The sequence below is a fragment of the Paroedura picta genome, chromosome 6 (assembly GCF_049243985.1).
Source record: "Paroedura picta isolate Pp20150507F chromosome 6, Ppicta_v3.0, whole genome shotgun sequence".
Taxonomy (NCBI): domain Eukaryota; kingdom Metazoa; phylum Chordata; class Lepidosauria; order Squamata; family Gekkonidae; genus Paroedura; species Paroedura picta.
This window is the reverse complement of record NC_135374.1, coordinates 121,261,526-121,288,112: the sequence shown is the minus strand read 5'-3', so window position 1 is coordinate 121,288,112 and position 26,587 is coordinate 121,261,526. Positions and strand designations below refer to the sequence as shown.

The window sequence follows — 26,587 nt, the reverse complement described above, 5'->3', positions numbered from 1 at the left end:
GGCTGAATTCCTTCCTCTGGGGCCGTGGGCAGAGGGTAGTGAAAGAATATCTAACCAACACCAGCTCACATGTGGAGTCCCACAAGAAGCAGTCCTCTCTCCTATCTTATTTAACATCTTTATGTTCCCTCTGGCTCAGCTGGTACAGAGGTTTGGGCTGGGTTGCCACCAAAATGCGGATGACACCCAGCTCTACCTCCTGATGGATGACCTCCCTGACTCCCCCCAGAATCCTTAGCCAGATGTCTGGAAGCAGTGACAAAACGGATCAAGCAGAGTCGCCTGAAGCTCAACCGTACAAAGATGGAGGTCCTACCGTTGGGCAGAAAGGGACCATGGGAGGAAGCGCGTCTGCCCACCCTGGACAGTGTGCAGCTCTCACCAACGCACTCCGCCAGGAACCTGGGCGTGATCCTGGATTCTTCCCTTACAATGGAAGCCCAAGTCACAAAGGTAGCGCAGCTGGCATTCTACCACCTCCACCAAGCTACTAGCGCTCTACCTGGACCCAGAACACCTAGCCACAGTGATCCATGCGACGGTCACCTCTAGGCTGGACTTCTGCAATTTGTTCTACGCAGGCCTACCCTCATCTTTGATCTGGAAACTACAACTGGTGCAGAATGCTGTGGCCAGGATTCTCACTAAAACATCATGGAGATCCCACATCCGGCCGGCACTCAAACAACTTGCCTGGCTCCCAGTTGAATTCTGGATTAAGCTTAAGGTCCTGGTAATCATTTTTGCCATACGTGGTTTGGGCCCAGTGTATCTGAGAGAATGCCTCCCTGCCTATACCCCCAAAAGAGTCTTCAACTGGCTGCTTATCCTCCAACTGGCTGCGGATCCCTGGCCCCAGAGAAGTGCGTCGGACCTCAACAATGTCCAGAGCCTTGGGGGTGTGGCTAAAGATGTCGTCCTGAGAGGGTGGCAGGGCATCTGCTCTGCTATCTCTGAAGCCTGACAGGGGTCAATTGCGCAAGCAATTGGTAGAAAAGAGGAGGGGTACGCAAACCCCACCTCACCTTTCTACCCAGGAAGTTCTTGGGGCCGTCTCCAATCCTTTAGGGAGTATATCTCCCTGGATTATAGCCTGTCAGCGTTCCAGGTCCAGAGGACGACTGCCATTTTCTATCTCGGACTTTCTTTTCTTTCTTTAATCTTAAAGTATCTGCTTCAACCCTACACGATGATTTACCACAAATGAACGTTTTGAACTGAGGGGAGGACATCGGCTGAGTTCCAAAACATCATTTACTGCAAGTATCTCTCATTTTTTTTTCTCCGTCTCTCTTCCTGCATCAAAGCCCTTTGTTTCCCCCCTCCTCTTACTCTGCTCTGCCCGAAGCCACCTCGTTATGAGGCAGGCTAATTCTCCTAACTAAGCAGAAGAAGGACTCAAATCAACTCGAATTAATTGGCAAAAGCTCTTATTGTAATTGTTTTGGTTTTCGGAGATAAGAGATAAGAGCTGTGAATGGGAAGATCTCACGAGAACTCTGTGCCAGCACGAGAATATCTGCCTTAACTGACTTCAATACGTCACATGCCAGAGGATAAAACATAGGACCTCTACTGGCCACTTGTAAAATTGTTTGAGGCCGGGGTTTTTTAAAGTCAAAAACATGTCTATGTTAAAAAGATTGGCTCATCTAATAGAGATACAAACCCAAGATTTCAAAGTATTTATAGATGGATTGGTCAAAAATATCTCCAAGGAGATCCAAGATGGCAAGGAAGAAGTCTCCAATAGGAATGATGGATCAATAACAGTGGCTGATGACAGCTTTAAACAAGGTGGAAAACCAACAGCAGAAGAGAAATCTGAAATTCATATCTTCAAGGAGATCCAAGATGCCAAGGAAGAAGTCTTTAACAGGAATGATGGATCAATAACAGTGGCTGATGACAGCTCTAAACAAGGTGGAAAACCAACAGTAGAAGAGAAATCTGAAATTCTGGAGACGGAAAATGGGATGCCGGAGTTCTGCAGCCCAGATAAGGACACCCTTTTTAAAAAGACATACAGCCATCTCAAAGCAACAGTGTACAAAAATCAATCAAAAGAAATATGGATCTGCAGTGAAAGTAACCGATTTAAAGGAGCTCTTTGGGGAAAAAATTGTATTGATACTGGAGTACAGGAGGTGCAACGGCCTCAAGATTTATCGATGCATATTCTGCGGGAAAGAGTACAACTGCACTTTCTACGCCAATGGGACAGAATATAAGTCTACGGGAACGACAAGATGTAGCAAGCCTCGAGATGAGACCCCCTTAAGAAGACCGAAAGCTCATATTGTTTTATGTTTAATGTTATACTGTATTCTATATTTCTATTTTTATGAAAAAGGGGAAGCAGTGTCTCTTTCTCTCTTGTTTCTTGTTTCTTTTCCTTTGTAGGCATATAGGTAATATAATCATTAGTGTTGGAAATATAAAATGGGGTTCTCCCCCCTTATTTTTTCTTTCTTCTATTAGTGTATTGTTCTAGGGCCAAAGCCTACAATGACCTGTAGAAAATGTTTAATGTTAAGCTTTCAACTTAAATCTGAAAATATACCTGTCAGGATGGCTCTTAGAATGGGTCAAGTATAAATTGTTTTGTAGATGTATCAGAATTAAGGAGAAGGAGAAGCTATAGAAGACTGAAAGCTTATATTGTTCTATGTTTAATGTTAAGCATTTAATCTAAACCTGGAAATCTTATTATTCTCTGTATTAACAACACATACTGTATCCTACATTGCTATTTTTATGAAAAAGGGGAAGCAGTGCCTTTTTTCTCTCTTGTTTCTTTTCCTTAGTAGGCATATAGGTAATATAATCGTTAGTGTTGGAAATATAAAATGGGGCTTTCCCCCCTTATTTTTTTTTATTGGTGTATTGTTATAGGGCCAAAGCTCATATTGATCTGTAGAAAATGCAAAGCTCTCAACTTATACCTGTCAGGATGCCTCTTAGAATGGGTCAAGTATAAATGTTTTTGTAGATGTATCTGTATTAAGGATAAGGAGAAATTATGAAATCCTTTTGTAATTTTTTTTCTTTGTACATCTTTAAGGCAAAGCCCTACTTTCCTCTCCCTTCATCAGGGTATTGATACAGGGCCAAAACTCATACTGTTCTATAAGAAATGTTTAATGTTAAGCATCTAACTTAAACCTAGAAATATCTGCCAGGATAGCTCTTAGATTGTATCAAGCAGTTAACGTGAGGTCTACGATCTCTCAAGTAAGTTGATTAATAATAACTTTTCTTTTGTATATCTAAACAGGCCTTTTTTTAATGTAGTGGAAATGTGGATGGCTCTTAGACTCATGGCTCTTAGAGTTTTGGGCAAAAGTTTATATCACTGTGGAGTCAATGTGGGGTCGTATATTTTCAAATGATGATTATATTTTATTTACTGCTTTTTGTATCAATAACTCGTGTTGCATCCTATATTTCTATCTTTATGAAAATAAAAAAAATCATTACAATAAAAAAAAAACAATGTCCAGAGCCTTCTCGGTCCTGGCCCCAACCTGCTGGAACAAGCTCCCTGAAGAGCTCAGAGCCCTGCCTGAACTTCCACAGGGCCTGTAAGAGGGAGCTCTTCCACCAGGCATTTACTTGAGGCCTACCGACTCAGAACACCTGCTGGTCCCCCCCCCCGCCCATGACTCTCCCAATGTTACTGTTAATTGTTATTTATATTATAAATGTGGTTTTGTAATCTTTTGATGCTTTATTGAAAGTTGTTTTGATGTTATAGTCTGTATAATGTTCCATGTAAGTTATATAATGTTCAGTGTAAACCCCACAGAGCTGCAAAGAAATGGGCAGTATAGAAATCTAAATAAATAAAATAAATAAATAAAAAAAACCTGGTCAGTTACCTTCCTGCTGCTGGGCCCCTGGCCTTTCACACCTTTTGTAATTCCTGTCCCCATGGGCCAGCCCTGCACCTGGGCTGTTCCTATTGTCTTCTTACCTCCCTTCTGACAGGTGACCAGCCCCTACCGCTAACATGTCAAGGCAGAGCATTGTCTTATGTGGGGTGGGGGGTTAGTACTACAAAGCAGTATAGGATCTGAATTGGGGACCCCTCCACAGTTCAACCAAAGAGTGTGTTTGTTGCCACTTCAATGCTAACTAATAAAGAAATCTGATTTTACAGTCATGAGTTTACGGGGGGCAATCTTCACACTTAAGCTTATCATTTTGGCTAGAGAAAATTTAATATTTACTTCTATGATATAGAGGAAATATTTTGTTGATTTTTTCATTCAATTTTTTGGGGGGGATGGTTTGTAGACTTTAACAGAGATCATAGATTTCTAAATATATATATTATAGTGAAAAAGGTCTGATGATTAGAGAGTTGAGATTTAAAATGGTTAGAGAATATTCCGAGTAATGTAATCGTAAGTTAAAATAAGTTAAAATCGTAAGTTCCAGAAAAACATCTACTTCTGCTTCATTGACTATGCTAAAGCTTTTGACTGTGTGGAGCACAACAAATTGTGGCAAGTTCTTAAAGAGATGGGAATACCAGAGCATCTTATCTGTCTCTTGAGAAACCTATATGCAGGTCAAGAAGCAACAGTGAGAACCGAACATGGAATCACTGATTGGTTCAAAATTGAGAAAGGAGTTTGGCAAGGCTGTATACTGTCGCCTTGCCTATTTAACTTGTATGCGGAGCACACCATGAGAAAGGCAGGGTTAGATGAGTCACAAATTGGGATCAAGATTGCAGGGAGAAATACCAACAACCTCAGATATGCAGATGATACCACTCTAATGGCAAAAAGTGAAGAGGAACTAAAGAGCCAGATTTAATTTTCCTAGGCTTCAAGATCATTGCAGATGGGGACTGCAGCAAAGAAATTAGAAGACGCTTGCTCCTGGGGAGGAAAGCTATGGCAGATCTAGACAGCATCCTAAAAAGCAGAGACATCACCCTGCCAACAAAAATGCGTTTAGTCAAGGCTATGGTCTTCCCAGTTGCAATGTATGGCTGAGAAAGTTGGACCATAAGGAAGGCCGAGCATCAAAGAATTGATTCTTTTGAACTCTGGTGCTGGAGAAGACTCTTGCGAGTCCCTTGGACTGGAAGGTGAACAAACTGGTCAGTCCTAGATCAGCTCTGACTGCTCTTTAGAAGGCCAAATCCTGAAGTTGAAACTCAAATCCTTGGGCCACCTCATCAGAAGGAAGGACTCCTTGGAGAAGAGCCTAATGCTGGGAGCGATTGAGAGCAAAAGAAGATGGGGACAACAGAGAATGAGGTGGCTGGATGGAGTCACTGAAGTAGTTGGTGTGAGCTTAAATGGACTCTGGGGAATGGTAGAGGACAGGAAGGCCTGCCCTGGAGGATCATTGTCCATGGGGTCACAATGGGTCGGAAACGACTTGGCAACAAACAACAACACCAAAGTTCAAATAGGTATGATGTCTGTTCTTTTCTCTTTTTCTTTAAATGTTTTCTTTTCTGTTGTATCCTATAATTAAAAATTGGCGTGGGAGGAATATGAACTCCTTTTTATGCTTTAAATTATACTAGTAAAAAAGCCCACTGCAGTCAAAATGCAGTGGGCGCTAGGAGGGCACACCATGAGGGCGGCGGGGCTCTGCGGGCTGGCTTGGCAAGGCCGGGTTTGTGCTGTGGGGCCGGGGGCTCGCGGCCTACCTGGAGTGCGGTAGGCTGGCAGGCCGTGGTGGAGGGCGGCGGCACCGCCGCTGGGGGCTCCTGAAGTGTGTCGCTGGCGGTGGCGGTCCCGAAGCATCCTCCGGTGGGCGGCGGTGGCTGGGCGAGCTGAGGGGGCGATGTCCCGTGGCAGCGGCACATCCGGCTGTGACTCAGGAGGCGGGTAGGGAGCCCCTAGCAGCCGCGCTCCGCGCAACTGCCGGGGGCTCCCTCAGGCGACGGCCTGACGTGGCGAGAGGCGCTTTGCACCTCTCGCGGCGTCAGACCACTAGGCCGGGGGCTCCCTTGCAGACGGCCTGATGCATCGGAGGCGCAAAGCGCCTCTGACGCGTCAGGCCGCCAGCAAAGGAGCAACTGCGAGCCACGCTGCACGCGGCTCGCAGTTGCTCGGGGCTTGGGATCAGAGGGACCAATTGGCAGGCGCTTTGCGCCTGCCGATTGGTCCCTCTGATTGTCTATCCGGAGGAAGGGTCCAATCCGGACCCTTCCTCATCCCAGACACATCCCGCCCAAGAACCACTTACCGCTTTATTTAGTCCACAGCGCCCGCGGCGCCGCGGGCAGTGTTGTGATTATTGATCATCCCATTAGCCATTCATTATTAATTCAATATTAATTGCATTCTAGCAACAGTAGTTCTGCTGTTATTTTTGCTTAATGTCTTCTCTTTATCTAGTTCAACAATACATGATTTCCTTAAACTTAACTCTACCCAAATTTTGAGCATCTGGTTTGTCTGCCTTCTTAATTTTTAACATTACAGTATTTTCTCAAATGCAAGACTAGTTTTTTTTCATAAAGGTAAAGGTAAAGGTATCCCCTGTGCAAGCACCGAGTCATGTCTGACCCTTGGGGTGACGCCCTCCAGCGTTTTCATGGCAGACTCAATACGGGGTGGTTTGCCAGTGCCTTCCCCAGTCATTACCATTTACCCCCCAGCAGCAAGCTGGGTACTCATTTTACCGACCTCGGAAGGATGGAAGGCTGAGTCAACCTTGAGCCGGCTGTTGGGATCGAACTCCCAACCTCATGGGCAGACAGCTCCAGACAGCATATCGCTGCCTTACCACTCTGCGCCACAAGAGGCTCATTTTTTTTCATAGGCATACCATAAAAAGCAAGGGTCATGTTAAATTCATATACCAGTTATGCCAATTAATAATTTTTGATGTGTAATGGAACATTTGCCATTGTCTATATACACTGCATTTTCTTTTTGTATATTAAGTTTTTATTTTATACGCCAATAAAATAAATCTATACTACTTGCATTTTATTTACTTACTTCTGTTCTTCCTTGATTCCTGTAAAAAAAAAAAGGATATGTTTTAATGTTCATAAGTATTTGCCAGTACTACTGAAAGTCAGAATATCCCTGAGAAGTCAGAGAACTGGACCAAAGGGAGTTTTCAAAATGTAAACGACGGACGGACAGACGGACGATTAATAGAATACTGGACGTTTCTAAGAGTTGGTAAATGGAATGGACCTGAACTCAGACTATGATCAGGACCTAAAATTAAGCCAGCAGCTCAGTAGTAATGCAAAACAAAAACATTATTTGATTGAGCAGATGAAAAATCAAATGAACCACCAGCCCTGCTCAACACCACACAGAGCAGAATTTGTCATGGCAGCAAATGGATGTCAGCTAGAAAAAAACTCAGAAAACACAAACTGAAATGCATGGCATGAGGAAAACAAACAAATTGGGAATACTTTGAGACAAAAGATTTACAGCTAATATGATATCTCACTTCCTGATCACAAGAGGAATTAGGGGGCACAAATCCAACCATGTAGTTTAACCAGTGGAGGGGCATGTTCATGAGTGAAAGAGAGGGCAACTATTCCCACTGATTTCCCCTCCCACTGAAGATCCTCAATTGGCCACCTATGCTTTGCTCCAAGCTATATCCTTCCTTAACAGTGTAAGTTCAGCAAACAGGCAGGAAGTGGATGCACAATTCTGTCCTATCCCTGTGAACCCAATGCACTCTCCAAGCCACAGAATCTAAATCCTCTCTTGATACTGCTATTTGTTGGCATACCTTCATGTACAAGCAGCTGGACAGGGAAAAGGAGAAAGTGCCAGCTCAGGAGCTACTGGTGAGTGTTGTTTCTTTCTTACAGTAAGGGTATGTAGGTTGCAGGACAGTGGGGGCTGTTTGAGTGTTATTTTTTGGGTCTGTTCCTTGCCTGGGTGGTGGGGGACTACAGCTAATTGCATTAGCTGATTTGCAATAATTGGCAGTTTTGCCAGGGGCTGACTGCTAGCTCCACCCTCTGCTGGATGGGCCTTTATGCCATAAATTGTTCTTGCTTGCCAGAGGCACACACCAAACTACAGAAGCTAAAGGGCTCTTGGCTTGTGGATCAAGCCGGAAAGCTCTGTAAATATTCCAGAACTGACTTCTTCCCGCAATGGATCAAAGCAGCATAGCTGGCAATGGACCTGAGGCTGTGACATGCACTGTATGTAACATGTTTGTATTTTCACTTCAGATTAACTTTAAATACACATGCACTAAGTATAACAATAACAACAACAACAACAACAACAATAATAATAATAATAATAATAATAATAATAATAAACCTTTATTGGCATAACAATAAGAGGCAAGTACAGCCAAGCAGGGTAAAAATATAATCGAAAAAATAAGCTAATATTATAGACTAAAATACAGTAAAATTAGTTGATTAAAACAACTTAATTTTGGCTCGATAAACAGCCATTAAAAATTCAGCTACACACAATGTGGTCTCTGCAGAAAGATAATTAAGCAGAAGCTGGAGTGTAGCTTCATCATTTACTAGACCTCTGGGACAAAGTAGAGGATCCAGAAGTTTTCTGCGAAGACTCACATGAGGTTCACAATCTAAAATAATATGTGAGGTTGAATCAGGGCAGTTCGCAGAACACGGACACAATATTTCCCTCCTTGGGACATGCTGGTATCTTCCTGCAAGAACACTTGAGGGAAGACAATTCATTCTTGCCAGCATGAAAACTCTACGGAGGGATGGATTAGTAAAATTATAAAAATAATTAACAATTTCCCCTTGATTTGATCAAATCCCCAGAACAGCAGAACATACTCAGGGTTGTGTTGGAAACATTTTGGCCTGTTTGGCCACCACTAATCTTTGTTTCAGAATATTAAAGATTTCAGATTCATTAAACATAAGGAAAAAATCTGTTGAAAATCCTAGTTCTACAATTTTAGATTCAATACTGAGAAACCATGAGCTGCATTGTGGGTCCATCTTTAAGTAAAAGAGCAAGCTATGTGACTCCACTCTGAAAAGTATTTTAAGCCAAAATTTAAAAATTGTCAGCCAAGCCTTGGTTTCTAAAAAATGTCGGCCAAGCTCAGCACACAACACACTATAGGGCATGGGAGCATCAAGTATTTGACGGGAGAAGGTTCCCTGAATCCCTTCTACCTTCCTATTGAAAGCCTTTGCCCAAATTGGAATACCATAAAACAACTGGGATACAGTTTTAGCATTAAAGATTCCTATGGCCGCTGGGACATATTGGTTGCCTTCCAAAAAGTAAAAACGTTTAATTTGAGAAGAGGAACACTTAGCAAAATTCAAAGACCGGTCCCAGTGGGTAGACCATTTAAGGTTGTAATTGAATGTAATGCCTAAGTAACTAAAAAAATTTACTTGATCAATCGTCTTGTTACCCAACATCCACTTCCTTGGAATCCAACTAGAATTTTATATTTCAAGAAATTGATCAGTAAAGAGTTGTGTTGACAATATGAGTATAATCTATTAAGAAATCTTAGAAGACCAACTCTTGAATAGGAGAGGATGGCTGTATCATCTGCATACAATAACAGGGGTATTGCACGGGAGCCAGCCTTTGAAGGGTGCCCATTGATCTGATCAAAATTCTGGACCAAAAAGTACTAAGGACCAGTTAGTAGTGCTCCTGGAGGAGAAGGTGCAGAAAGAAAGAAAGAAAGAAAGAAAGAAAGAAAGAAAGAAAGAAAGAAAGAAAGAAAGAAAGAAAGAAAGAAAGAAAGAAAGAAAGAAAGAAAGAAAGAAAGAAAGAAAGAAAGAAAGAAAGAAAGAAAGAAAGAAAGAAAGAAAGAAAGAAAGAAAGAAAGAAAGAAAGAAAGAAAGAAAGAAAGAAAGAAAGAAAGAAAGAAAGAAAGAAAGAAAGAAAGAAAGAAAGAAAGAAAGAAAGAAAGATTCCACATCTAAAAGGAAGGGTGAAGAGTTCTTTTTGGAGGGCAACTGGGAGAGGTGGGAAAGGTGTCTCACCAATTAGAGAAGAACACAATACAAGAGGACAGCGGATGTTACCCAGAGTTGTCAAAAAATAAGGAGATATTCTGCCCCTCTAACACAGAGAAATCATTTCCAGGATCTTCCTGTAGATAGTGACTCTGAACCACAGGAACAACGGGTATTCCCCCAACTCCTCCTAAGCTAAGATGATGTTTCACAGGCCCCGTGGATGAGAGGACCATGTCTTCTGCTACCCAATGTGTTAGGACTAGGAGATGCATGCTGGTGATTGGGGATTGAGAGGATTAGAGGCCAAAGTATGTTGAGTGGACTTGTTGTCTCAAGAACTATGCTATCTACCTAGCAGGAGAATCAAGGAAGTCACAGGAAAGGTGGAAAGAATTGTAAAGCTCATTCATGTGGGAACAAATGATACTGCCCAGTGCAGTGTGGAGAATATGAAACAAGACTACATGGCCTTGTGGGGGAAAGTGAAGGACTTGGGAGCACAGGTTGTATTTTCATCAGTTCTTCCTGTTAATGGTAGGGGCTTAGGAAGGGAAAGAAAAATAATGCAGACAAATGACTGGCTACGTCACTGGTGTCATCAGGAAGGTTTGGTGGTTTTGGACCATGGATCACGCTGCTGTGATGAGGTTCTTCTATCAGGTTTGCACCACACGAAGGTAGGAAAAAATGTCTTTCTGAAGAGTCTTGCAGACCTGGTGAGGAGGGCTTTAAACAAAGTCCAATGTGGAAGCAAGATGTACATTCAAAGCCTAGTTTGATAAAGATAACTGTAGATGGAAACACTGCAATTTAAAGGGAATGGAGCATATGCAGGGAACTATTAACTTACAGGAAAGTTTAAAAACTAAAACCCAGGGGTACTCCTATGAAGGATTACGATATTTCTACACTAATGCACAGAGTATGGAAAAAAAGCAGGAAGAACTAGAAGTCGTAATAAAGGAAGGGCACTGTAATCTAATAGGCATTACAGAAACTTGGCAGGATAACTCTTACAAATGGAACAATAGGATTGAAAGGAACAACTAATTTAAAAGGGAAAGACAAAGAAGGGTATAAGAGAAGCACTATATGTTAAGAATATATATACTTGTGAGATGAGAAAATACACGTGTCTGACCATGAGAGTTCAGCTGAAAGTCTTTGAGTAAAAATAAAAAGAGCGGGAAATAATAGGGATATTATGGTGGGGTTCTGCTATACACTGCCAGGACAGGCAGAGAACTTGGATAGAATGCTCCTAGACCATATTACAAAGTTCTCAGAGAGATGTGACCTAGTGGTCATGGGAGATTACAGTTACCCAGGTATCTGTTGGAAGACCAGCTCTCCTAAAAATGAAAAGTCCAATAAATAATTGACTTGTCTTCCTGACAACTTCATTTCCCAAAAAATGGAAGGGGCAACCAGGGGGTCTGCTATTTTAGACTTGATTCTTACAAATAGGGAAGAACTGGTTGACAAGGTAAAAGTTGTGGGTGTGCTTGGTAGTAGTGACCATGTGATTTTGGACTGTACCATCTTGAGAAAAAGAAAAGCTGTCACACATACAGGTTGGACTTCAGGGGAGCAAATTTTAACAAACTTAAAGTTATGTTGGGCAGAATCCCATGGTCAGAAAAACTTAAAGGAGATGGAAGTCTAGGAAGGTTGAATTTCTCAAAGGTGAAATGCTGAAGGGACAATCTCAGATAATTTTCTTGAGACGGAAAACTGAGAGGAACCTAAAGAAACCAGGGTGGCTCCATAAACAGCTTTCAAAAGAACAGAATAATAAAAAAGACTCGTTTAGGAAATGGAAGACCTTATAATCAAGGATAAATAACCAATGCATGTAGGGGGAGTGTTAGAAAAACTGAAGCTCAGTATGAGCTTAGGCTAGCAAGAAATGCTAAAAACAAGAAAGGGTTCTTCATTTATATTCAAAGTAAGAAAAAGAATAGGGACATGGTAGGATCATTGCGGGGACAAGAAAGTGACATTGTAACAGCTGATGAAGAGAGGGCTGAACTGTTCAATTCCTCCTTCTCCTCAGTCTTCTCTTGTGATGGGAATCGTGCTCAACATGGCAAAATCATTTCATGTGATGAGTAATGGGAGTTGTGGTCCAGGATCACTGTAGGGGTAGTCCATAAACACCTGGTTTTCTTTAAATGCAACCAAATCTTCTGGGCCAGATTATTTGCATCCACGGGTACTAAAAGAACATGCAGATGTAATTTCTGCACCTCTGTCATAATTTTGACAATTCTTGGAGGTGAAGTTCCAGAAGGTTGGAGACGGGCAAATGTTGTTCCCATCTTCAAGAAAGGGGAAAAGGAGGATCTGGATAATTACCGCCCCAGCAGCTTGCCATCTTTAGCTTGCAAAATTTTAGAGAAAATCAACAAACTGTCCTTGAGAACCTAGAGCAGATGTCTATAATTACTAAGAATCAGCATGGCTTTCTCAAGAACAAGTCAGGTCAGACTAAACATCTCTCTTTTTGAGAAAGTTATGATCTTGATAGATCAGGGGAATGCTGTCGACATGGTTTACCTTGATTTCAGTCAGGCTTTTGATAAAGTTCCACATGGAATTCTTATTGACAAGTTGGTAAAATGGATCCTATTACTGTTAGGTGGATTGAGAACTGGTTGACAGATGGCACCCAAAGGGTGTTTGTAAATAGTTGGTCATCTTCTTGGAGAGGAGTGATGAGTGGAGTGCCTGAAGGATCTGTCCTGGGGCCTGTGTTATTCAATATATTCACAAATGATTTGGATGAAGGAATAGAGGGTGTGTGTATTACATTTGCAGATGATACTAAACTGGGATGAGTATCAAACACTCCAGAAGACACAATCAGGATACAAGATGATCCACATGCACACGCCTTTATTAGCGTGATAAAAAAGGGACAACAGAATTAGTAAAACCATTATAGGCATGTAGAAGTCAAAGGACAGCAATAAAATTAATAGAACCATTATACTAATGTGTAAATTACAGAAATAAACAATTCTCAACTTTGAAATTTAACTACACACATCCTAATGGCAAATACAGGATGATCTTGACAGGTTGGAAAACTGGGCTAAAATGAATAAAATGAATTTTAATAAGGAAAAATATAGGATGGGTGAGAATTGTCTCGGCAGTAGTATGTGTGAAAAGGATCTGGGGGTCTTAGCAGACCATACACTGAAAATGAGTCAGCAGTGTGACTTGGTAGCTAAAACGGGAAACGGGATTTGGGGCTGGTATTAAAAGAGATATAGAGTCCAGATCACAGGAGGTGATGTTACCACTTTACTCCACTCTGGTTAACTCTTACTTGCCCTCCTGTGGACATGCTCTAGCTTTTCTACATCTTTCATCAGTTGTGGTGCCCTGAACTGAACACAGTACTCTGAGGTCCTATCAGAACGGAGTAAAGTGGTAACATCACAATGCATGATCTGGACACTATACTTTTTAAATCCTGAATCCTGTTTGCCTTTTTAGCCACCAAGTAACACTGTGACTCCAGAGCGTCTTCCTCCAGAGTAAAGGCCACATGAGGAAGGGGGATTCCCAGAAACAGGCAGACCGGTAAGAGGAGCAGAGTCAAAGCCTTCTAGCCCTGCTGCAACTTCCAAACAGTTTTCAGAAGCAGCCCTAGGAGGCTTTTCGCTGGAGGCAGGGACAGAGAAAACATTAACCTCTTACTTGCAAATTCGCAGCTTTCCCACTTCACCTCTTCCAGAAGCCTTATTCCACTGCTGAGACAAGTATTTTGGGACCTGAAAGAAAGAAGGGGGGGGGAGTACAATAATGTATGCAATAAATTTTCTCTTTTTAAGCACATAACTTCTCTTCCTTCAGCAGGGGAAAGAAAACAATACCAAATAAAAGATATATTACCGGTTCACTACTAAAGGAAACAGAAAATTATTGACGTAACAACATCACAGGTCTGTATGTCAAGGGTCAGTGGTTTACTTGCATATGTTTAAAATGCACCCCCTCCAGCTGCCCAGGGTCTTCCCAGCCTTCCCCTCCCCCGGGCAGCCATTTCCCACGCCAAGATCGGGGGGGGGGGAGGCCAGGGGGCCGAAATGGGGAGGGGGCACGGTCTCCCCCACCCACTGATGAACTGGCAGGCGGGCAGAGTCTCCGAGGGTTCCAACCATCAGGTTTCAGGGAGGAGCAGGAGGCTTTTTCTTGGTAAAAGCGGCTGCCAAGCGGGAGGGAGGGAGCCCGGCGCCCAACTCTCGGGGCCTGGAGAGGAGTGCTGCCCCGCTCCCCGCTCCGTCGGGCGCCTCACCTTGACCAGCCACATGCCGGTGTTCTGCTTCGCGCCGGTCAAGTCGAGCTCCCCCTTGTCGCTCATGGCGGCCCGCCGACGCCCAGCCAGCCAGCCAGCCCAGCCCGCGATCGCCGTGACACGCCCCGCTACGGCGGCCTCGTGCGGCCAAAACGCGGAGCCAAAGCACGTCTGGAGCCTCCCCCTCCGCGAGCCCTGGCGGGGGTGGGGCATCCAAGTCCTCCTCGGGCAGCGGGCAAGGGGAGGGGGCAGCTACCCAGCTGGCTGCGCTGCTCTCCGGGGTGGCAAGTACGCCGACAGCCTCTTGAACCCAGAGCACTCCAGCACCAAGTCACTGGGAGACCTGGCCATTACTTGAACATGTAGGTGGTCTGCTGCCACTTCCAAGGCCGGGAGGCAAGGGGATGCAGGGCAGTTAACGGGGGAGATGCGTCCTGACCCAAGGGATGCTAAGCAACAACAGAGCAGAGTCTCAGGTGACAGGGGTACGGCTGAAGTTAGTCTTTATTGAATACATTTTTCAGGAACAACCATCACTTGTTGTTGTTGTTGTTAGGTGCGAAGTCGTGTCCGACCCATCGCGACCCCATGGACAATGATCCTCCAGGCCTTCCTGTCCTCTGCCATTCCCCAGAGTCAATTTAAGTTTGCACCGACTGCTTCAGTGACTCCATCCAGCCACCTCATTCTCTGTCGTCCCCTTCTTCTTTTTCCCTCAGTCGCTCCCAGCATTAGGCTCTTCTCCAGGGAGTCCTCCCTTCTCATGAGGTGGACATAGTATTTGAGTTTCGTCTTCAGGATCTGGCCTTCTAGGGAGCAGTCCGGGCTGATCTCCTCTAGGACTGACCGGTTTGTTTGCCTTGCAGTCCAAGGGACTCACAAGAGTCTTCTCCAGCACCAGAGTTCAAAAGCCTCAATTCTTTGACGCTCAAACTTCCTTATGGTCCAACTTTCGCAGCCATACATTGCAACTGGGAATACCATAGCCTTGACTAAACGCACTTTTGTTGGCAGGGTGATATTTCAGTTTTTTAGGATGCTGTCTAGATTTGCCATAACCTTCCTCCCCAGGAGCAAGCGTCTTCTAATTTCTTTGCTGCAGTCCCCATCTGCAGTGATCTTGGAGCCCAGGAAAATAAAATCTGTCACTATCTCCATTTCTTCTGGAACTCCCTAGCTGTCTCCCACTTCAAGGATCACCCCCCTTCAAGGACCGCTGCCTTCAGTGAAGCTATGAGCTATGCCGTGTAGGGCCACCCAAGACAGACAGGTAATAGCTGAGAGCTCTGACAAAAGGTTATCCACTGGAGATGGAAATGGCAAACCACTCCAGTATCTTTGCCATGAAAACCCAATGAACAAGTTCAAAAGGCAAAACGATATGACGCCGGAAGTTGAGGTCAGAAGGTGTCCAATATGCTACTGGGGATAAGCAGACGGCTAGTACGAGTAGCGCCAGAATGAATGAAGCGACTGGGCCAAAGCCAAAAGGACGCTCAGTTGTGGAAGTAACTGGTGTCAAAAAGACAGTCCAATGCTGTAAAGATTTTTATTCCATAGGAACCTGGAACGTCAAATCCATGAATCAAGGCAAGCTTGACGTGGTTAAACAAGAGATGACAAGACTGAACATTGACATTTTAGGAATCAGTGAACTAAAATGGACAGGAATGGGTGAATTTAATTCAGATGACCATCAGGTATACTACTGTGGACAAGAATCTCGCAGAAGAAATGGAGTAGCCTTCATAATCAATAAGAGTAGGAAAAGCAGTCCTGGGATACAATCCCCCAAAATGACAGAATGATCTCAGTTCGAATCCAAGGCAAACCATTCAACATCACAGTAATCCAGGTCTATGCCCCAACCACTGATGCTGAAGAGGATGAAGTTGACCAGTTCTATGAAGCCCTACAACACCTTCTAGAAGCAACGCCAAAAAATGATATGCTTATTATCATGGGGGATTGGAATGTTAAAGTAGGAAGCCAAAAGATAAACGGGATAAGAGGCAAGTTTGGCCTTGGAGTACAAAATGAAGCAGGGCACAGACTGGTAGAATTTTGTCAAGAGAATATAATGGTCATAGCAAACACTCTTTCCAACAACCCAAGAGACGACTTTACACATCGACATCACCAGACGGTCATCACAGAAATCAGATTGACTATGTGCTCTGCAGCCAAAGATGGAGAAGTTCTATACAGTCAGTAAAAACAAGACCAGGAGCTGATTGTGGTTCAGATCATCAGCTTCTTGTTGCAAAATTTAGGCTTAAATTGAAAAAAGTAGGGAAAAGCACTAGGCCACTCAGGTATGAACTAAATCATATCCCCGACAAATATACAGTAGAGGTGACAGACAGAGTGCCTGAATAACTATGGACGGAGGTTCGCAACATTGTACAAGAGGTAGCAACTAAAACCATCCCAAAGAAAAAGAAATGCGAGAAATCAAAATGGCTGTCTGATGAAGCTCTACAAATAGCTAAGGAGAGAAGGGAAGTGAAAGGCAAGGGAGAAAGAGAAAGATACACCTAACTGAATGCAGAATTCCAGAGAAAAGCTAGAAGAGATAAGAATGCCTTCTTAAATGAACAGTGCAAACAAACAGAAGAAAACAATAAAATGGGGAGGACCAGAGATATTTTCAAGAAAATTGGAGATATGAAGATAATGTTTCATACAAAGATGGGTATGATAAGGGACCAAAATAGTAGGGACCTCACAGAAGCAGAAAAGATTTTTAAAAGGTGGCAAAATTATACAGAAGAACTATACAAGAGCTTAATATCCCTGATAACCACAATGGGGTAGTTACTGACCTGGAGCCAGACATCCTGGAATGTGAAGTCAAATGCGCCTTAGGAAGTCTGAGCAACAATAAAGGACTCCGGGGAATGGTAGAGGACAGGAAGGCCTGGAGGATCATTGTCCATGGGGTTGCGATGGGTCGGACACGACTTCGCACCTAACAAGAAGAACAACAAAGCTTTCTCCATGATCCAGTGTATGTTGGCAATTTGATCTCTAGTTCCTCTGCCTCTTCGAAGTCCTGCCTGTACTTCTGAAAGTTCTCGGTCCATATATTGCTGGAGCCCAGCTTATATGATTTTGAGCATAACTTTGCTAGCATGAGAAATGAGTGTAATGGTGCGGTAGTTTGAACATTCTTTGGCATTGCCCTTCTTTGGGATTGGAATGTAAACTGACCTTTTCCAATCCTGTGGCCATTGTTGAGTTCTCCAAATTTGCTGGCATGTTGAGTGTAGCACTTTTACTGCATAGTCTTTTAAGATTTTGAATAGTTCAACTGGAATGCTGTCACCACCACTAGCTTTATTGTTGCTCAGACTTCCTAAGGCCCATTTGACTTCACATTCCTGGATGTCTGGCTCCAGGTCAGTAACCCATTGTGGTCATCAGGGACACCATTGTGGTCATCACCACCACTAGCTTTATTGTTGCTCAACCATCACTAGGCAATCACAAAACCTCAGGAATTGATGAAGATGGGGGACAAAGGACTAGTGGGGCTTAGGCTCCCACCCCCCAATAATATATTGGAAAACCTGTTCCCAGGGCCAAGCCATTTGATCAACAAGTGTGTGAAACATGGAAATTAGCAGTCTGGCCACCGTGTCCAGGTTACCCCAGCAGCCGTGAGTAGCTAGCCCAGATGTTTACACCTCAAAGGACGGATAAGATACATTTCCTAGGACTTGCTGGAACAGTGCCTGAGCAAAAGCACAAAGGAAACAAGAGGGGAAGGGTGGAGTGAAGGGACCCATCCCCAGCCCAGGAAAACCCAGGAAAGATTGACAGGGCACAAGATGCATTCCCCCATCCCAGCTTCCAATGGAGGCCCAGCCCAGGCAAGTCTCCAGAGGAAGAAAAGAGTTACAAGTGGAGTACCCCAAGGATCTGTCCTGGGGCCTGTGTTTTTCAACATATTTATTAATGATTTGGATGAGAAATTATAGGGGATACTTATTAAATTTGCAGACGATACTAAACTGGGAGGGGTAGCAAACACAACTGAAGTCAGCAACAGAATACAGGATGATCTTGATAGGCTTGAGAAGTGGGCTAAACTGAATAAAATGAAATTCAATAGGGACGAATGTAAAGTTCTGCATTTAGGTAAGAAAAACCAAATACACCAATATAAGATGGGGGAGTCTTGCCTTGGTAGTAGCATGTCTTAGTAGACCATACATTGAACATAAGTCAGTAGTGTGACTCAGTGGCTAAAAAGGCAAATGGGATTTTGGGCTGTATCAGAGTATTGGGAGGTGATGGTACCGCTGTACCATCACGGGAAGTGATGGTACCGCTTTACTCTGCTCTGGTTCGGCCTCACTTGGGAGTACTGTGTTCAGTTTTGGTCACCCCAATTGAAGAGGGATGTTGACAAACTAGAATGTATCCAGAGGAGGGCAACAAAGATTATGAGGGGTTTGGAGACCAATACATATGAAGAAAGGTTGGGGGGGCTTGGTCTGTTTAGCCTAGAGAGGAGACGACTGAGAGGGGATCTGATAACCATCTTCAAGTATTTAAAAGGGTGCCATATAGAGCAGCTGTCCCCAACCCCCAGTCAACGGACCGGTACTGGTTCATGGATCATTCGGTACTGGGCCGCAGCTCCTCCTCGTCCTCCTCTCCAGCTGCTAAAGGGCTGCCCTGCCACTCTGTTGCTGGCTCACCTTTGGTGCTCTCCGGCGGCCACCATGGCTGGGGCTCCCCCTCGGCATGGCACTACACAGCTGCTGCTGGCAGCGCCCCCCAGTGGGTGGCGGGAAGTCAGGGGCGCTGGCGGGAAAGCAAGTGGAGCAAGGGCTCAGGCGGCGGTGACGACGTCCCTCGGCAAAAGACTACTCCCCTACCGGGCCTCAGTAAAATTGTCAAATGTTGACTGGTCCCCTGTGATAAAAAGGTTGGGGACCACTGATATAGAGGATGGAGCAGAATTGTTCTCTCTTGCCCCAGAGAGACAGACCAGAACAAATTCCAGAAGTACAGGCAGGATTTCGAAGAGTCAGGAACTAGAGATCAAATTGCCAACATACGCTGGATCATGGAGAAAGCTAGGGAGTTCCAGAAAAACATCTACTTCTGCTTCATTGACTATACTGAAGTCTTTGATTATGAGAAGCACACCAAATAGTGGCAAGTTCTTAAAGAGATGGGAATACCAGAGCATCTTATCTGTCTCTTGAGAAACCTATATGCAGGTCAAGAAGCAACAGTGAGAACTGGGCATGGAATCACTGATTGGTTCAAAATTGAGAAAGGAGTTCGGCAAGGCTGTATACTGTCGACTTGCCTATTTAACTTGTATGCGGAGCACATCATGAGAAAGGCGGGGTTAGATGAGTCACAAATTGGGATCAAGATTGCAGGGAGATATATCAACAACCTCAGATATGCAGAGGATACCACTCTAATGGCAGAAAGCAAAAAGGAACTAAAGATCCTCTTGATGCGGGTGAAGGAGGAGAGTGCAAAAGCTGTCTTGAAACTCAACATCAAGAAAACTAAGATCATGGCTTCCGGCCCTCTCAATTCCTGGCAAATAGATGGGGGGAAATGGAGATAGTGACAGATTTTATTTTCCTGAGCTCCAAGATCACTGCAGATGGGGACTGCAGCAAAGAAATTAAAAGACGCTTGTTCCTGGGGAGGAAAGCTATGGCAAAACTAGACAGCAGCCTAAAAAGCAGGGACATCACCCTGCCAACTTAAGTGCGTCTAGTCAAGGCTATGGTCTTCCCAGTTGCAATGTATGGCTGCAAAAGTTGGACCATAATGTTATGTAGGCTGTCACCCCTCCATCAAAGGCTGGAACACCCGTGTCAATCCTTCCTGACACTCCTGCGCAAACCCTGGCACCAGAGGGAGAAAAGCCAGGTCAAGCCTTGCAAAGCATAATGGGAGAGCAACTAAAACCCACTTCTTGCTCTGATGCAGGACTTGGAGTTAGGCTTCCCCCAACCTACTTGCTTGTAAACAAAAGAGGAGTTTGTCAGCACACCTGGCAGGTACAGAGAGACAAAGGCACCCCACCCAAGACCCCCTCCAGCCAGCCAAGCACATTGTTTTGTAAAGGGAACTGGCCACTCTCTTTCAACACCAAATCTAATCCAAGATTTGGTCTTTGTCTTTTCCCTTACCACTATCCCCAGGCACAAGCAATCATCCAGGATTTGCCAGAAATGGGCCATCAGCCCTTCTGGACAGGAAATATTTCTTCATATTCCCAGCAGCTAGTTTCTTTGTCTCAGCAACCCGTTTCTTTGTTGGGACGCGGCCCCAGCCATCAAACTCTTCGTCCAAGCCCTGGACAAGGTAGGATCAGCCCCCTCTCACCTCAGGTCACAAATTTCCTTTAAATATTGGGCTCCCACAGCCACAAAGTGCAGTCAGTTTCCAGGCTACAGAAACGCTGTCCGACGTTCGTCTTGGTCCCTCGTCCATCGCCCCAAATTGCTTCCCTGGACCTCCAGAACTCTGCTCCACCCAGAAGACAGGTAGATATCACTTCTAATCAACCCTTAGTATAGGTTCCTCCCCTTTTAAGCCTTGTGTGCTAGTGGCTAGGAATGTACATTTCTTTGCTAGAGTACGCATGTGTTGTCTTTTGTCTAATTAGTGTGTGTTAATAAAGTCCTTCCATGTTTAGATCATTGTCTGCCTTGGTTCTATCTCAGTGACATAATTACCCAGTAAACTGTGCAATACAAGGTCCCACGTTACGCCATGCTGCCTCTTGCTGGCTCTACTAGCTGATTCCCCACAACTAAATTTAGACACGTGTCCTTACATTTGGCATAACAGTACACATTTGGCATAACAGTAAGGAAGGCCGAGCGTCAAAGAATTGAGGCTTTTGAACTCTGGTGCTGGAGAAGACTCTTGCGAGTCCCTTGGACTGCAAGGCAAACAAACCAGTCAATCCTAGATCAGCTCTGACTTCGCAACAAACAACAAGAACAAGTTTCCTAATCAAGATCTGTAAAGCATACCAGAGGTCATACTTTTATTTTCACAGTCCAACTACTCTTTTTCTCATTACATGTTAATGTACTTTCTGTCTCACTGCATATAAGCGGAAGTTAGAACAGACTCATTTGTTATGACTGTCAGGGCCCAGCCCAATCTGCTGTTGTGATTAGACAAGACTCCAGCAAGTTGTTATTATTATTTGATTATTTAACTGCCACTCCCAGGCCAAGCTGGCTCGCGGCGGTTTACAATAAAGCCCCAATAAAACACAAATAAAATAACAATCCCCTAGCAGCATAAAATCCTACTAAACTCCAACGCACCAGTCCAGCATGGACCAAAATGGCCCGCCCCTCTACCCACTGCCTACCGGCCTCAGTACGTATGACTCTGGCCCTAAATGTTCAGGGCCTTCTGAGGAGGGACCCAAGATCTTCCAAAGCCCAGCCTCAACCAAATGCTGGGTGAAAGTGTGTCACAGATGCAATTAGCATACGGACCCAGTTCAAAAGGGACCAGTCCACTTCATTTTCTCAAGCACAACAGCCCCAGAGAAGCCTCCTGCCTCCTGAGGCCAAGGCATGCCAAATAATCTGCTTTGTGGCATCCTGTTTCCCACAGAATTGCCAATATCTGAACATCTGGTACCAAAGCATTGCGCTGGCACACCCCTCTTGAAAAACACCCTTTCACACTCCTGTATTTGAGTCTGTGGCCCCTGTGGAATTCCAGCCCTACAATTACTTAGCAGGTGCAGCAACAGCAATGGCTGGCACAGAAGGCAAAGGCAATCACAAAACAGTTCAAATATGAGCTTTATTTAGCAGGATTAACAGCCAATCGCCTCTCCAGGGGCCATTCAGAATTCCTGGTGGCCCCACCCGGTTTCCCAACACTTGGGGAGCATCCTGAAAAGGAGTCAGTGGGAGCCAGACTGTCCCACAGACACCACACTGAGGACCCCGTTAGAAGTGCATGAGCCCAACAGTAGAGGCAAAAGAAATCTATCCCTGGAAAGACAAATGTTAGAGCCAGCGTGGTGTAGTGGTTACAAGAAGTGCTTCTAATCTGGACAGCTGGGTTTGATTTCCCACTCCTCCTCCATCATGCAGCCAGCTGGGTGACCTTGGGCTCCCTACAGTCCTATGAGAACTGTTCTCACAGAGCAGTTTCTCTCAGAGCTCTCTTAGCCTCACCTGCCTCACAGGGTGTTTGTTGTGGAGAGGGGAAGGGAAGGTTTGTAAGACACTTCTTCGGGTAGTAAAAAGTGGGGTATAAAAACCAATGCTGCTGATTTCTTACTAGAGCCAAGTGATCAGTGACTGCTTATGTTCCTATCAGCCTGTGAACTCGATCCAGTCAGAGAATGGAAGGCAATCCCTTGAGAATCAACTATTCCAGAACACTGGAAGGCCCTGGAGATGTTTTGATGTTCAGCAAAATCATCCAGTTGGTGAGCACACCCAATATCCACCAAGCGTTCCCTGAGCTCCCCATAAAGACTGGCTGCTCAGTTGCCTGCCACTTCTGCACTGGCCAAATAAACACATCATCTTGTCATTGGAAATTCAAACATTTCCAGAAGTTAACTCAGAATCTCGGTTTCTCCTCAGCACCTAGTCAGGAGTATTTGAAATCTCATTGCTCATCGTGGGATCTTGACCTTTTGGTGGTTTTTAGATGGAACCGGCCATAGTTTTTTGGGGTTCTCTTTCCGAGACTGCTGGCCCTCTGACTTGGGTAGCCTCTGGCTTAGCCTGCTTTGGTCAGTGAAGGACTTAGACAGGGGACTGTCCTGGAAGGCCCATAATGGGCTCCCCAGCAGTCCGTTGTGACTTGGCTCACCCTCACGAAGACAGACAGGGGGGCAGCCCTATCTTTCCTTTCATCCAATAAAAGCTCTCAAATGCACTGATCTTGAGCAGTGAAGCAATCCGATGTTACATTAATCCCAGTCTAAAGCCACTGGTTTGAATGGAGTGACTTACCATACCGGTGAACTGTGAATGAACGGCATCTCAAAAGAAATCCCAAATGGGCATAAAAACTCCTTTGTCATGCACAGGGAGTATTTACACAGATTACACTGATTTAATCGGCATACAGTACTATATAATGTGCACCAGCACACAGCTGACCTTCACACACATTACAGAAACATGTTGCATTTGCTGTGGGAAAATCTAGTGTTCAAGTCTCTGGATTGTTTGATGAGGGCTCTCTTTTGTGCTTCATCAAATCGATGGACTTGGAGGTCCTGGTCCCGGTCAAACGGCCTTCTCTCCTGAGGACCGTTCTTGTCTGCTGCAGCTTTCCTCTTCAGTTTCCTGTGGTGTATCTCCATGAGGGATTCAGACCTCTGGGAGTCCTGGAAAAGGAAGATAGCAGCAAATCAAAAGGGAACAGACAGGGGGCACAGAAAGCAGGACATTTCACAAAACAGGCAGTGAATGGAATTAAAGGTAAACCAGAATAAAAAGAAACTCATCTCTTTTACATTAGAAGCAAATACACAGGAAATGCAAATGAGTGCCCCACCCTATGCCACCCCTGCCCTGACCTCAGACACTCTTCAGGCCTCTGAAGGAGCTGCCTCTCATTTCTTTCTCATCAGAGAGAGGAAACGGGCCTTCTCCTGATGAGCTGAAAATTCTGGATTTGCTTTGCGCTGACTGGCAGAACTGTGGACCAAAGGAACACCTGCCCTCCCGTTTCCACAGCACCTGGGAACTTGTTTCCCCACAACCCTGGAGGAAGTGGGGAGCCAAGAGAGGTCTGTTGCTCCCCATGGCTCCCCCCAGTAGGAAACTGGCATGTCAAGGAGATGCAGTTTGCCTCCCTGTGGACCTCCATGCTCAGTCATGGTCCCCCTTCTACACAAATTGACCTGTCCCTATGTATGTCCGCTGTACAGGACTACAATCCATTTTTGAATACAAACAAGCATTCTTGAGCTGCTCCATCTGATTTTTGATTAAAAGATATTTTTTCCTGAATGAAGATTCTCAGCCAATGAAAGAAGGGAATGCTTAGCCAGCTGACAAAGGTAATCTCTTCTCACTATTGGTAATTCTACTGGGTTCACATCTCCACTCAGCTTCGGAAGCCGGATGGGTGAACTTCTCGCAAACTAGCCTCCCTCCCTGGGCTGCTGAGAGAAGAAAGTGAACGCGACAAGAAGGTTGCAGAGGAACGCTCAGGATCCCCAACAAGGAGAAAAGGCAGATACAAATATCAAAATCAATCCATACAATAAACAACAGGGATTGTACTAGGGCAGTTAATTTGAAATAAGAACTGCAGGAAAACTTTTAGGAAAACGTTTCAAAAGAACCTTCCAATTTCAGCCATCTTCCCGAACTATTCATTAAAATCCCAAAGTAGATGCCACACGCTTCCACAAGGTGGGGCACGAGGTGAGGAGGAGGAACAGGAGGATCTCTGGGCAGAAGCAGGAAGGTAAGACGGCCTCTGCTGATGGGCCACAGGGCACTGAGTTACAGACCACCCAACCCCCCATATGCTGATAAACCCTAACCAGGAACATGAAGTGGTGAGTAAGATCTGTGTTCACTGATGAGAAAGAGCTTCAATAAGTTTTGAAGTGAGCTCTGCTTCATGCCCTCTGAGGAACACAGTCTTAAAGGAACAAGCATGATCCTACGACTGCCACTAGCAAATGTCTGCAGCAGCAACGGAGCTGGGAGCCTGATTACATATCATCCTTATGACCCCCCAAGGGCCAACCTCATGGGCTCCATGAGCCTCCTTTGTCCAAAGGAGACACATTCATGGAGTCATGAGATCGATGTTCAGGCTCAAGCAGCACATTCCTGATTAGAAGTAATAACAGATGATGATGATGATTATGATAATTTTATCCCGCTCTTCTTTGTTATTTAAGGTGGATAGCAACATTTAAAAGTACACACAAATTAAAGTTAAAAACATTAAATTTCTGAATGTGCCCAACTGAAATTCCCAGACAGGGGGTGTTTAATAAAGGAAGTAGTTTTCTAATTCTCTTCCTTCCCTAGTGGTGAGGCAAGCCTTATTGGTGGATGTTATTTTATCTTAGAAGAAGAAGAGTTGGTTCTTCTATGCCACTTTTCTCTACCCGAAGGAGTCTCAAAGCAGCTTACAATCGCCTTCCCTTTCCTCTCCCCACAACAGACACCCTGTGAGGGGGGTGAGGCCGACAAATACCTAATATTACTGGTCAGAACAGCTTTATCAATGCTGTAGCGAGCCTAAAGTCACCCAGCCAGCTGGAGCAATGTCAAGGAGAACCCTAAGTAGAGTGAGTTGCAAAAGTCTAAGCTAGAGGTGACCATCGCATGGATCATTCTGGCTAGGTCCTGCTCCAAGAGATAAGGAGCCAGGTGTTTTACCTGGTGCAGATAAAAGAAGGCCAGGAGAGCTGTCTTTCTGATTTGGGACCCCCCACTGATAAGGAAGGATCCAAAATCACGCCCAGACTTTTGATGGTAGGCACAGGTGTTAACTGCACCCTGTCAGGTGTTGGCAGCTGTATCCAGTTTCTCTACATGCTGGCCCAGCCAGAAGATCTCCATTTTGGCTGGATTTAACTTCAGCTGACTCTGCTTGAGCCAATCCGCCACTCACCTTCATGATACCCCAACCCAAAACTCTGGAGTATTTTATCGTCACCTCTCATCTGCATTCTCCAGCTCAGGGCTTCCCAACCTTTTTGAGCCTGCAGACTCAATTCTGACAGAGCGACAAAATGGCTGCCACAGTGTAACTGCAGTCACACAGAGAAGATCTTTGTGTCAATGAAATCTCCAATGGCCAATCAGAAGCTCTGCTGGAGAAACGCACCACCTGGCCCTGCCCACTTTCTAAAAACACTTAGCAAGCCCTAGAAAACACGTTGGTGGATGCCATGGCACCCACAAGCACTATGTCGGGAACCCCATTCCAGATGAAGCAACCTCATGAATATGTGAAGCTGGCCTCTACAGGATCAGACTCCTCCTCATGTTGGCAGCAGCTCTTCAGGGTCTCCATCACCTACTGCCTGGCCTTTTTTGACCTACAGATGCTGGGGACTGAACCCTGGACCGTTTGCATTCAAAGCAATAGCTTTTCCACTGAGCCATGACAACGACCCTAATCACAAGGAAGGGGGAGGGGGAGGAGTTGGTTTATGGACCCTGTTTTTTACTATCCAAAGAAGTCTCAAGGCGGCTTGCAACTGCCTTCGCTTCCTCTGTGCACAGCAGACGCTTTGTGAGGCAAGCAGAGAGAACAGGGGCTGGCCCAAGGTCAGCCAGACCAGAGTCCACCATTCT

General features: G+C 44.8%; 2 protein-coding genes across 3 annotated transcripts in view; both read right to left on the bottom strand.

Moving 5' to 3' along the window:
- The window catches only part of GTF2F2 (general transcription factor IIF subunit 2), a 128,767-nt gene extending 114,275 nt beyond the window's left edge, over positions 1-14,492 (bottom strand). The window contains exons 1-3 of the mRNA XM_077344027.1: positions 14,265-14,492; positions 13,667-13,740; positions 6,981-6,999 (exon numbers count right to left, since the gene is read on the bottom strand). Coding sequence (XP_077200142.1) covers positions 6,981-6,999; positions 13,667-13,740; positions 14,265-14,477 — 306 coding nt within the window. The 5' untranslated portion in view covers positions 14,478-14,492. The remainder of the gene's footprint in view (positions 1-6,980; positions 7,000-13,666; positions 13,741-14,264) is intronic.
- A 7,577-nt stretch (positions 14,493-22,069) lies between these two features.
- The window catches only part of GPALPP1 (GPALPP motifs containing 1), a 32,428-nt gene continuing 27,910 nt past the window's right edge, over positions 22,070-26,587 (bottom strand). For both annotated transcript variants that reach the window (XM_077344024.1, XM_077344026.1), the window contains exon 8: positions 22,070-23,640. In XM_077344024.1, the coding sequence (XP_077200139.1) occupies positions 23,422-23,640 (219 nt within the window). In that variant the 3' untranslated portion in view covers positions 22,070-23,421. The remainder of the gene's footprint in view (positions 23,641-26,587) is intronic.